This window comes from Vulpes vulpes, chromosome 4 (genome assembly GCF_048418805.1).
Source record: "Vulpes vulpes isolate BD-2025 chromosome 4, VulVul3, whole genome shotgun sequence".
Lineage (NCBI taxonomy): Eukaryota > Metazoa > Chordata > Mammalia > Carnivora > Canidae > Vulpes > Vulpes vulpes.
Genome location: NC_132783.1, coordinates 35,403,170 through 35,416,307, shown reverse-complemented (window position 1 = coordinate 35,416,307; position 13,138 = coordinate 35,403,170). Strand labels below are relative to the sequence as shown.

The following is a 13,138-nucleotide window of genomic DNA, read 5'->3' as shown; positions in this document are numbered from 1 at the left end:
GGAGAGAGAGAGAGAGCAGGGGGAGGGGCAGAACAAGGGGATCACAAGCCGACTCCCTGCTTGAGTGGAGAGCCCCATAGGATGTGGGGTTTGATTCCATTATCCTGACATCACAACTCGAGTGGAAACCTGGAAACTGAGAGTGGGATGCCGAACTGAACAAGCCACCCAGGTGCCCCGTCACAAAACCAAATTTTGCATATCTTGCACTTTTGCAATTTTGCACTTTTTTTTTTTTTTTTTGATGGGAGAGACTGTCATTTCCCAACAAAATTGGTATGGTTCTCATTTCCTTTAAACTCTGTTCATACAGTTAAACTTGTTTCTGATGTTAACCTAAGGATTATACCCGTCAAATTAAAATAGTCTAGAAAAGAAAAAAAATATGAATTGTCCTCTTAAACTAGGTTTTCATATTTTAGATTTTATTTGTCTGTCCTTTTGGAAGAAATGAAAGACTTGCTTTCAGTTAGCCATCCTAAAGAAGGAGTCCCTTTATATTGTATTATTTATGTTTGTGCCAACCCTGAACTCAGTGCAAATCTGCAGTTACTATGGTCAAATATTTCTTCTCAACAGCTTATCCAGGTGGGCCTGTGTGGCCTTTCAGATCTCTGAGTGTCATTCCAAACTGAAAATGATGTCTAGAGGGAAATATTGTAGTTCAGAACTGAAACCTATACCCTATACTTCCCCACCCACATACTGCGCAGGATGCTCACTCTTCCATTAAATTAAAGACACTGGAAATGATGTCAGCATTTTACTTTTACTCCCTAATCTAGACGCTTACTCCTTGGTAGAGATTCTATGGTGCTTTCCCATTCCAATTGGCTCCAATTTTTTTGTTTGTTTGTTTGTTTTGTTTTTAGCTGCAAGCGCATTGGTAGTTTCTAGCTATTGAAGTATTTGAAGGAGTGTGCAATGAAGAGGGGATGATGGGGATGGATGAGACAGGCTAATGAGAAAGTCCTCTGGACTGAGACTGTGGAGGGTAAAGAAATTATTCAGCTTGGGGAGCTTAGAAAGGAATCCTGTAGCAATTCATTTCAGTCCTGGATTGTCAGAGTCGGTCTTAACTGTTTATTCACTTTTTAAAAACTAGTCCTAGAAAAACCAAATGATCCATTTGGGGTTTGCAAGAGGTCTTCCATAACTCAGAGGACTGGCACATTAATTTAATCAGAAACTTGGCTTCTTTTCCGTCTTTTCATTTTGTCAATTAAGAAGCATAGCCACAATGCATAGATTATTTGGGATGCAAAGAAAATCAAAGTACTCCCAGAGACTTGTTGGGCCAAGGAGACATTCACCTGGGACTACTTAAGAGATCAATTTTCAAAGCCTATAAAAAATAAATGGAATGCCCTTGTGTGAGTCTGTTAGCATCTATACCACTGCATTATGCATGATCTTGGCCATATTCATGGTTTGTCTATTCATCACACTGATTCAACAAAAGTTTTCCTTTTTTGCCAAATGGCAGATATCAAGACCAAATCCATACTTTCCTCACTCTGGTTTCTTGGCAGGAGTCTTTCTTGTCCCTCTAAGCTATGTGTAAGTTTTCTTTGGTATAGCCACAGAAGTTTGGCCTCTTCTCTGCGGGGGCAGTTTTGAAGGCTTATAGACATTTCCCTAATCTTAATATTTGCTAGATAATTTTTCTTTTTTGCATCCTGTCTTTTTTTTATTTCAAATAAACTCATTATCATTAGCCTCTCTTAAGTAGATCTCATCTAGGTAGTTAATAAACATGACTTTCACATAAATGTTTTAAGAAGAAAAAAACATAGATCTGATTCCCACCCTCTGTTAGTGTTCACACATATTCATAGATACAAAGCAAACAGCAATCGTGCACCTTTTTTCACTAACAGCAAGTAATTTATTCATTTTAATGCAAGAGTATGTAAAGTGGAAGTTTGTGTTTGAATTACAAGTTCAGTAAACAGAGTCATTATAATTGCCTATTAGGATGATTTTTATGTTTTATAAGCATTGAATTTTTGGATAACTCATAGCAAGTAGAAAGCCCATGTGCCATTTTTTTTTTTCTTTCACAGATTTAATCTATTCAAACTTTCTATTTCAAACTCTATTCAGACTGCTGAATATTTGTTTTTAGTGCTTTTTCTCTCTTGACCAAGATAGTAATTGCCTTCACTGAAAAAAAATAATTTTGTTTATTCTATTTATTATTCCAAATCCCCTGTTCTAATTTGTTTTATATAGCTTGCTCGGCTGTTGCAGCTTTCTCAATTTCTTCTGATTGGGCACTATTGTTTAAATCTTGTGAATGATTGTCATTAATTTGTCAGAAGAAATATTTTAGTCCAAGTCACTATGGATATGAGTTGTTATTAGATTTATATACTTGATAATTGCATGCCGCAATTGAGCCTTTCCCGCTGACCATCAATAGCATCTCAGGCAATGGCTTAAGTGGTGGCGCTTATGAAACTTACCATGTTCTGTAATTGTCAACTTCAATTTTTTTCCATCATGCCCTTAAATTAGAGACATATTAGTGACCAAGACTTCCAGAAACCAAATTCCTCCTTTCTCTTACAGAATGACTTTCCTGAAGGAGAAGAGAACTCATTCACAAATTTTAGCCAGTTGTTCCTTTGTTTCAGAAAAGCTTGGAATCGAGACAAATTAGAGGAGATGTGTAATTCTTGACATGAAAAGCAGGGAGATGGATATGAATCTAAACCATACGTTTTTCCACTCAGCTGTAGAGGCTTAAACAGAGCTGGAATAATCTCCTTTTGCAACTCCAGACACCAAGAAAAGTGAGTTTCTGTTACAGCAGTGTTTACAGGCTATGAACAGGTACTACTGGAGGTAGGTGATGTGCTTTCAAGTGGCACCTATGTGAACAGTTTATTCTAATGGTTAGGTGTTTACTTTTCATCCAACATTTTATTATGGAAAATTTCAAAATACAGCCAAAGGGAAAGAATTTTACAGTGAACATCCATAAACCTACTGCCTACATTCTACAATTAACATCTTACTATATGTGCTTTATCACACAGATAGCTTCTATCCATGCTTTGATCTAGCCATCAATTCCTCTTATTTTTAATGCATTTTATGCGTCTTATTTTTAATGCTTTTCAGACACCCGTACATTTCTTCTAAAACCCTCTAGCATGCAAATTATTGAGAGTTCAATATCTATGTACAATTTATTTTTCTGTGGGAGTAAAATTTACTGTCTTTGACAAAATGCATACATATACCTGTGTAACCCAAACTCCTATAAAAATATACAACATTAGCATCACCCCACAAAGCTCTTTGATGCCTGTTCTTCCTTAATCCCCATCCCTCCCTCTTATCCCCAGGCAACCACTATTCTGAGATTTATATTTATATATCTTAACCATGGATAAGTGTACCTATTTTGGAACTACAAATAAATACAACCAATGGTTTCCATTTCTGGTAAGGCTTCTTTTGGGTAAGGCTTCTTTCACTCCACCTAAGTTTTTCTTCATCCCTGTTGTTCTATATATCAGTAGTTCACTCCTTTGTGGGAGCTTTTTTTTTTTTTTTTTGGTCTTTTCAAGGGACGCCTGGGTGGCTCAGTGATTGAGCGTCTTCAGCTCAGGGCATGATTCTGGGATCCGGGATTGAGTCCCATGTTGGGCTTCCTGTGTGGAGCCTGCTTCTCCCTCTGCCTATGTCTCTGCCTCTCTCTCTCTCTCTCTCTCATGAATAAATAAATAAAATCTTTTAAGATTGCAAGATTTTATTTATTTATTCATGAGAGAGAGAGAGAGAGAGAGAGAGACATCGAGATAGCACAAGTGGGGAGAAGAGGGAGAAGCAGACCTGCCACTGAGCTGGGCTTGATCCCAGCACCCAGGATCATGACCTGAGATGAAGGCAGATGCTTAACTGACTGAGGTACCCAGGCACCCCAATTCATTCTTTTGTATTGCTGAATAATAGTTTATTCTTTATGTGCAGAGAGATTTTTACTTTCCTAGGGTGGAATTGTAGTTGTCAAGTAATAGCACAATATATTATTTTTACATTGCTAGGAAACATAGGGAATTTTTTTCCAAAGTGGCTGTATACTATTTTACATTACCAGCAGTGATACATGAGTGGTTTGGTTGTCCTATCTTCAGTCTTTTTAAATTTTACTCTCTCTATCGATATGAGTGATACTCATTGTGATCATAATTCGATTTCCCAGGTGTTTGTATTTAGTATGTTTTAGGAAAAAGATAATTAGAACATTGAGTCTATGATTTCAAGTGTATCAGACTGGAGCCAAAGCCAAGTAATAAGTATGTCAATTTAAGGTGAAGTTAAATTAAAATTCCAGATAAATAGATTGGATGGTATATGGATATATCAAAATTTGTGAAGTGGTTTGTGAATAAGTGAAGTTTGGGAAATGCTGTTATAGAGGAAGTTATTTTTCAGACTTCCTCAATCCATGGCTTTTTTGGATTGAATCAAAATATCAACACATGAAGATCTTTAAGAAATTCAGACAATTTTTTGAAGAAGATGTACAGATAACAAACAGGTACACAAAAAGTTGCTCAGCATCATGAATAATCAAGAAACTGAATATAATCAAAGTCACAATGAGATACCACCTCACACCTGTTGGCATGGCTATTATCAAAAAAAGGGGGGGGGGGAGACAAACCAAAAACAGACTCTTAAATACAGAAGGGAGGTTGCCAACTGCTGGTTGCCAAAGGGGAGGAATATTGGGGAATGGATAAAGGGAAATAGATAAAGGAGATTAAAAGTACACTCAGTCATGTATAGAATTGTAGAACCATCATATTGTAGACCTGAAACTAATATAACACTCTGATAATTATATTTGAATAAAAAAATATAGGAAATAACAAGTGTTGGTGAAGATCTGGAAAAAAGAGAATTTTCAGGCAAGTGTTGGTAAAAATATAAACTGGCATCGCCACTATGGAAAACGGTATGGAGGCTCCTCAAAAAATTAAAAATAAAACTACCTTATGATTCAGCAATTCCATTTCTGGGTATCTATACAAAGAAAATGCCAACACTAATTTGCAAAGATATATGTGCCCCCTCTGATCACTGCAGGATTATTTACAGTATCCAAGATATGGAATCAACCTAAGTGTCCACCAATGGATGAACACATAAAAAAGATGTGGTGTATATACAATAGAGTATTACTCAACCATAAAAAAGAAGGAAACCTTGCCATTTGTGAAGATATGGATGGACCTTGAGGGCCTTATGCTAAGTGAAATAAGTCAGAGAAAGACAAAGACTGTATAATCTCACATATATGTGGTATTTAAACAAAAAACAAACTCATAGATACAGAGACTAGGTTGATGGCTGCCAGAGGTGGGAGTTGGAGGGTGGGCAAAATGCATTAAGGATTTCAAAATGTACAAAATTCTAGTTATAAAATAAACAGTTATGAGATTATAATGTGCAGAATAGTGACAGCAGACATATAGCATAGTTAATAATATTGTATTGCCTATTTGAAAGTTTCTAAGACAGTAAATCTTACAAGTTCTGGTCACACACACACAAAATTGGTAACTGTATGGTGACAGATGTTAACTAGACTTATTGTAGTGATCATTCCACAATAGATACAAATATGGAATCATTATGCTATACACCTGAAACTAATGGTATATGTCAATTATGCCTCAATACAAAAAAAAAATTCCAATTACCATTGTCTATTACAGAGTGGTTGAGCTCTAAGATTAGAATTCTATATAAGCCTAGGTAAAAAATATTTCAGGTGTCAATTCTGCTTTTGAGGTCATGCTTTAAACAAAGGAAAACTGTATTACAAAGGCAAAATAGCAAGCTAGATATTAATACCCATTGAAGCCAGCAAGCTGGGTTTGTTCCTTGGTTCCACTACTTCCTTACTGTGAGATCCAGGCAACTTACCTTCCCTCTCTGTGCTTCAGTTCCTCATCTATAAATGTGGGGAATAATAGGAACAATTTACATAGAATTATGAGAAATATATGAGTAAAAACATGGAAGTAGGGATGCCTGGGTGGCTCAGTGGTTGAGCGTCTGCCTTTGGCTCAGGGCATGATCCCAGGGTCCTGGGATTGAGTCCCACATCCAGGCCCTCCGCAGGGAGCCTGCTTCTCCTTGTGCCTATGTCTCTACCTCTGTGTGTATGTGTTTCTCATGAATAAATTCATGAATAATCTTCAAAAAAAAAACCCATGTAAGTAGCACAAAGTAAGTACTATATAAGGGATGAGCAACGATTATTACTACGGTTGAAGGAGAATCAGCCCAGTGAGGGGAAGGGTTCTGCAGGCCAACATCTCTAACCAAGGAATAAGACAGAAGAGTAAATACCTCTAGAAGCAAAAAGACTCATATCTTGTCAGCCTGATGTTTGTTTCCCCTTCTTCTAGTATAGCAACTTGCTCTTCCTTTGGGCAACAGCCTCCCCACATTCTCAATGTAGTTAAGGCTGACCTTATTTCCCGGCATTCCCATCCCTCAGTTTATAGGATTGGTCAAGGGATGAACACCTAATCTCAGTCAGAACATACCCCTTGTTTGTGCAGTTGCAACAGGTGCTACTGAGAAAGATTCATTCCCTTTCTTTCTGCCTCAGTCACTAAGCCAATAAGACACAATGATGGTGCTGCTGGGAGTCATTTTGCATCCTCTGAGCAGAGATTTCAAGAGACCGAGTCCCATGCTGAGCTGAAGAGAGAGAAAGAGAAAGAGACAGAGAGACTGAGAGAGAAACAGAGACAAAGTGAGAGAGAAACAGAGGCAGAGACAGAGAGGAAGACCAAAAGAGAGACAGAGGCAGAGTGAGAGACAGAAACAAACAGAGAGACAGAGAGACAAAGACAGACAGAGACAAAGAGAGACAGACTGGCAGAGGGACAGAGACACAAAGAGACAGGGAGAGAGAGAGAGAGTGAAAGAGAGGGGACACAGAGACAGATCAAGAGACAGAAGCTATGAATGGCTGGCATCATTTAATCAACTGGCTCTAGCTGTATCAGTTGGACCTTACCAGCTGTGGACTAAGAATATCTTGTTTTTGCCTAAGCCGATTTGACTTTGGTTTCTGTTATTTGTAAGTGAGAATCCTGATGAGTACATCTTTTATTATCAAAGGCACATCATGCCAAGGTAGTTTTCCTGGGTTAGGGGGGCTTTGCTTGTTTATGTAAACATCTCTCTCTACAGAAACTTCTGTGGGTGGTTTGTAGAGATTACGTGGAGATTCCGGCAGAGCCAGGTTTATGAAATTCCTCAGCAGTCAGGGGACAGGTTTGAAGAGAAGTGATGCCAATCAGTTTACCGGGGAGCCAGCATGGGAACCAGGAAGAGACCGGTTAGTTGCCCTGGCCATCAGGGTTCCATGGTCTGTGTGAGGTGGAGTGGAGTGGGCCAGGGCCTGAGGGGAGGGTAAGATTCTTGAGCAAATCTGTGCTCCGTAGGTATTTCCCTGGCACTGCAAATGAGATAAGAGATCTGCTGCTTTACTTTCCTTCTCTTTTCTCAGTCTGCCTCTTTGAACTGTTGCTGCCGAAACTACCAGAACTCTGTCACCGGATCTCAATACTATCTGATAACACCTCTGATAGCAATCCTACCTTTTATCTTCGGACTAAGACTCCTGTAACATGATGTAATCATTTGACTTTAATTGGCCCAGCCATCTGGAAAAGGTGACTGTCAGTCATTTGGTGGCACCGGAAGTAAGCTGGAGATTACATTCACGTTCAGTGACTTGCTAATCACATTATCAATAAATAGGGCTTTTTGTTGTAAAGCTGGGTAATTGCACTTCTGGTTGCTAATATCTCATGGGCCTAAAAGAGTGATTACAGATAATAAGAAAGTTGAGGTTCAAGGGACTGTGCAAATTATTAAACAATGAATGGAGGGTGCTTGAATGGTGTCATGGAGTGAACCTCCTGGCCCTAAACCACCCACTCACACACAGCTGAAGGCCAAGCAGCAGGGGGCCTTCCATGGTGCACAAACATTGCTAACTCCACACAGGCCCCAGTTATGGATTTCTAACCACGCAGGAAAGTGAAGAGAAGTGGTGCTAGGGAATGAGTGGGTTCAAGTAGGGTGGGGGTTGGGGCTGAGGGGACAGAAGCCCATAAACATAGCCCATGGTGATTAGCAAGAGTTTTCTGGTTATGGTCCATTCTCTTGTCACTTCATGTACTCATTTATTTTTATGTTCCATTCACTCATTCAAAAACTAACTGAAACTCTACTGGGGTGACAGAGACTCTACAAAGTGCTGGATATCACATGAGGCCACCCTCACAGAACACACAGTCCAACTGGTGGGGACAGATATTGAATGGTCACCAGGATGGTGATGATTACTACAGAGCACAGACACCGTGTGGGATGCCACAATCAAAGCTAGTCTGCAGAGGCAAGGACAGACCTGAGGGCTGGGCATTAAACCTGAGACAGGAAAGGACAAAGCTGAAGTTAGATCAGGATAAAACAAGCCTTTGGACAAACACTTCTGACCAAACGAGCAGATGGGTGTGAAGGCCCTGGGATGGGGAGCAGCTGGCTCCCTGGGAGAGCTGAAGAAAACAGAATGGTTGTAGGAGGGTGACCAAGAAGCTGTGGCTGGAAACATGGGTAGAATCAGATTAGGTGAGACTTTCCTGGTTAAGTATTGGAATATAAGAGGCTGGCCTTTTAAAAATTTTTTTAAAGATTCTATTTATTTATTCATGAGAGACACAGAGAGAGGCAGAGACATAGGCATCGGGAGAAGCAGGCTCTCCATGGAGAGTCTTATGTGGGACTCAATCCTGCATAATCAATCCCCTGGGATCACGCTCAGTCCTGAGCCGAAGGCAGATGCTCAACCACTGAGCCACCCTGAGGCTGGTCTTTATCTAAAAGCTGGCAGTGTCACACAACACTGACAGGCTTAATGGGAAATTGTAAATTTTCTTATGATTGACATTGCCCGGTTTTAGATATGCACAAGATTCTTTTTATTTTGTAGGTTTAGTCACTAGGAATAAAAGTAAGGTGTAGGAATTTATAAGAGGCAAATCATTAATAACTAGGTCAATAAGAACAGAGACCTTAAAAGAAAGGATTTGGGGATTTTCTTTGTTCCATTACACTTTTTTAGAATTTTTTTGTTTTCTCCTCTTCTATTTGAAATTCTCTTTTCCTACTAAGATAGATCATGAAAAGTTCCATGTTTATGGTATATATCTATTTGTATAAATACATGTGAGAGATAATAGAAAACTAAGTTCACACACACACAAACAGCAGATAATATAAAAGTTTTAGAAAGCAATCTGAAAGATTGGAAGTTTGGATAAGAATGTGTAGGGGCGCCTGGCTGGCTCAGCCAGTAGAGCCTGTGACTCTCGATCTCAGGGTCGAGTTCAAGCCCCACATTGGGTGTGGAGTCTCCTTTAAAAAAGAATGAATAAATATGAAATTAATTAAAGTTAAACCGTGACAGGGTTTAAATACAAAAAGATGAAGAGCCAACTTTAAATGAGTACAGAAACAGAGATGTTAAGAAGTCATTAAAGAGGGTTCAAAAACCAACAAAAGGTATTTTAATTGATTCTTGAAAGCATAGGGCTGAGGGAAGAGCAGAACAACTAGCAAATATCTTCAAGGGCCAGAGAAGTCACAGGAACATATGAAGCCACTGCCTCTAATGGAGTGAGGAATCACAGGGTCTGCATAAAAGCATTCACATTTAAAACTCTCTCTTTAAGAAAAACCATACTGACCAAACAATCTGCTCCCCTAAGAATAAAGTAATAAATCCCCCCAAATTAACATAAAATAGAAAAGGAAACTCTGAACGAATCCTTCCATGCTATCATGTTCTGTGCCACTCTCTCTTTCCTGTTCTGCTTTCAGACATCTGGCCTGGCTCCTGGGGACCTATGTGGATCTGGGTTTTGGGGAAGATAACCCTTCTCTATCCTTAGCATAACCAGCAAGTTACTTAGTTGGGTTTTGCTGAGACTTAACTCTAATTATTATGGATATGATGGCTCAGAGGGAATGTGGGGGGCAGATCATGAGAATGCCTAGTAAGGCATTTGAAAAAGATGACTCCTCTTCAAAATGGTGTATGAGGAGGGAAGGGGGCTCTGCCTTTCAACAATGGGGACAGGCCTCCACCACAGACCCCAGGAATTCAAGAGAATCTTGGGGACAGAGGTGCCAAGGTTCTCAAGGGCATCTACTCAAATATCCCCATCTCCATTTTCAGGGTCCTACTTCTTTCCCATCAAGGCCCTGACTTTGGCTTGTGCTGGGAATCCAATCTCTCTGCACTTCTACCATTCTAACAATGAAGTCCTCCAGCTGTAGGAGATGAGGGTCACTGTAAAAACTGCCAAAGAGTTTTCTTTTTTATTCTCATACTTTGCTTTAACTTGTTGATTAACAGATCTGCCAGTCATTTTCTCTCTTTGTTAACTCTCCCCGTCCCTACAGTTACTATTTCCCACATACCTTCTAAATGCCTGTCTCTTGTACCAGTTAATGTACCTCTTTCCACCTGTATTCTGTCTCAGTTCTCCTGCTAGAGATTGGCAATCATCATGCCAGGAATTAGTAGCACCTCCCACAGTGCTGTGGTCTCCTTTCCTACTAGTAGGTTAGTGATGCAGAGTCCCATCCTCAGTTTTGCTTTCTAGGACCATATGCAATACCAGCTCTCTTGGGATGTGTATTTTCTCATTCAGGTTATTTATTGGGAAAGTGCTCTCTGGAAGAGTGAGAGAAACAATGATAGGGCAACAAGGAAAAACTAAACAAGGGTGTGATGTCAACTACAGACTAGTTTTCCCTCATGGAAGATCTGAGGCAGGAATTGCACAGTAGAATTGGCCCAATCCACTGATACAAAAGATGGGCTCCTGACCCTAGGTAGGACCAGTTCTGCAGTGCAGTTTCTGCCCCAGGTCACAGTCTGCATTATCTCTACCCTCCAACCCCAACACATATACATAAAGAACGGGCAATTCTCCGTTGAGTTGTTATCAGCTGTTGAAACAAATTTCTAGGCCCAAGGTGGAGCTGCTCCTGCCCAGGTACCTCACCAGGAAACCAAAACTTGTCCTCAAATGCTCCACTTGATCAGAAACACAGTATACATAGTCAACCAATCCCCGAATGCTAAGCCAGTCCTTGGCTCTATACTTAGTTCATGTTGTTCCTCTTATCCAAAAAAGGTTGACTGTATAGCCCTAGCCAATCAGACATTTTCTGTTTTTCTCTTCCTGTTCCTTATTCTTTATCCTATGAACATTAACTTTAAAAAATAAGCTGGGAGCTGGAAATCCAGTGGATTTTCATTGGCTGAGTTGTGACTGTCTCTTATTGGCCGGGCTATTTCCAAGGAGGAGGAAGCCTTCCTTCCTCTTGCTGGGAAAGTAGAGTAGTATTCACATTCAAGGTGCTTCTCTTCGTGTTGGGGCTGCAAATTAATGACAAGTAGCAGGGCATGAAAACTCCCCATGCCAAACCTCCAGACTGACTCCAGTGTAGTGAGGTTTCCCTATATTAAATTTCACATTTACCTCTTTGATCCAGATCTTTCTTTGAAAGTATTACTGATCAATAGTCAGGTCCTTTATATTTAGTGGTTTTGCCCCTCAGTGTCAGGAAGGACCTTTTCTGGTTGTCTTGTCCTATGTAGAAGGGAAAGTGCATAGCAGATAGAAACCACTTAAGTCCACATTTGTGTAACAAGAAAGGTTAGGAGCAAGAAACTCTCAGGTACATCCCATCTAAAGTCTGTATCTTCTCATCATTGAGCCACCATCATCCTATTAGGTACGTTGTTTTTTAAAAAGTTCAACAGCCAACAAGATACAAAAATTAATATAATTATACAAAACAGAAGAAACATAACAATTCCAAATTGTATGATGGTTCTTTTTGTTTGTTTGTTTGTTTTGCTTGGTGAATAAGTTTATTATTGGCTTTATCTGAAAAATCTTCATAGAAAATTATGGTTTGGTTTATTAGCTCTCAGCAGCCCGCTCCTGAGCTCTAAGGAAGCTGGCCTTCTTCTGAGCTACCCGATCTTTCTTTTGGGCAAGAGACATCTTAGGACGGTTCCTCCTCTTCTTCTTAACTTCTTTCTTAGGCTTCTTCTCATAGACGGGATTCTCTCGTATAGCAGCGTGAGCTTTCTTATACATCTCCTCCATCGTGTCTGGAGTAACGTTGTTCTTTGTATATTGAGAGAATTGTTTCTTGTAAGCATCTTCATCTTCCTCCATTAGGTAACGCATATAATCTGCAACATTCTGACCCATGATGTGCTTTTGATGAACTTCTACATTGAATTCCTTGCTTTCTGAATCATAACCAGGGAATCGTTTGGTACTGTGAGGGATAGACAAGCCTCCATCCACTGCCCCAAAAACTTTATTTCCAGTGGTAGTTCTGGCAAGCCCTGCATCCAAATAGCAGGTGAAGGCACCAGGTTGACCATCAATGCTTTCCACATTGTATTCATCTCCAGTCACTTCCACTTGGCCTTCATAGATCTTGTCCATGCCAAATCTATTGAGGAGACTGCGGGCCAGCAGCAGGCCGGTACAATATGCTGCAGCATAATTTGTCAGGCCAACCTTCACACCATACTTTGGGAGTTCATGAGCATAAGCTGCACAAACGATCATGTCTCCTTCTATGTGGGCATAAGCAATCTGACAAATGATATCTCGGTTGCTTACACGAACTATCATCCTGTATTTAGGTGTGTTGTACTTATTTTTGTCCTGAATTACCAAGCGTATCCGGGCATAATGATCAGTTTTACCCTCTCGTCGTCTTCTAAATTTCACTTGGTATCTGTTGAAGTAAGCCTTATTCTTGACAACCTTAACAAACCCCATCCTGCGGAGGCCGCGGCTCACCCCAGACCAGCAGGCCCAGCAGCCCTCGGCTGGGGGGAAAAGGCCTCAGCCCATGCGCAGGCGCAGTATGTAGCACTGATCTGTATGATGGTTCTAAACTAGGACTCGAGTTCTGAAAGTAGCCAACTAAAATATTTATTGGCACTTATTTGAACTTAGGAGGAAAAGGTTCTGTCTAGAAA

At 40.1% G+C, this 13,138-nt stretch overlaps 1 protein-coding gene across 1 annotated transcript; it reads right to left on the bottom strand.

Annotated features, from left to right (window-relative positions):
* Positions 1-11,988: 11,988 nt before the first annotated feature.
* Positions 11,989-12,938, bottom strand: LOC112934206 (large ribosomal subunit protein uL18-like). The gene has a single exon (XM_072755112.1). The coding sequence runs from the start codon at positions 12,933-12,935 to the stop codon at positions 12,054-12,056; it is 882 nt and encodes a 293-aa protein (XP_072611213.1). The 5' UTR covers positions 12,936-12,938; the 3' UTR covers positions 11,989-12,053.
* Between the last annotated feature and the right edge of the window lie 200 nt (positions 12,939-13,138).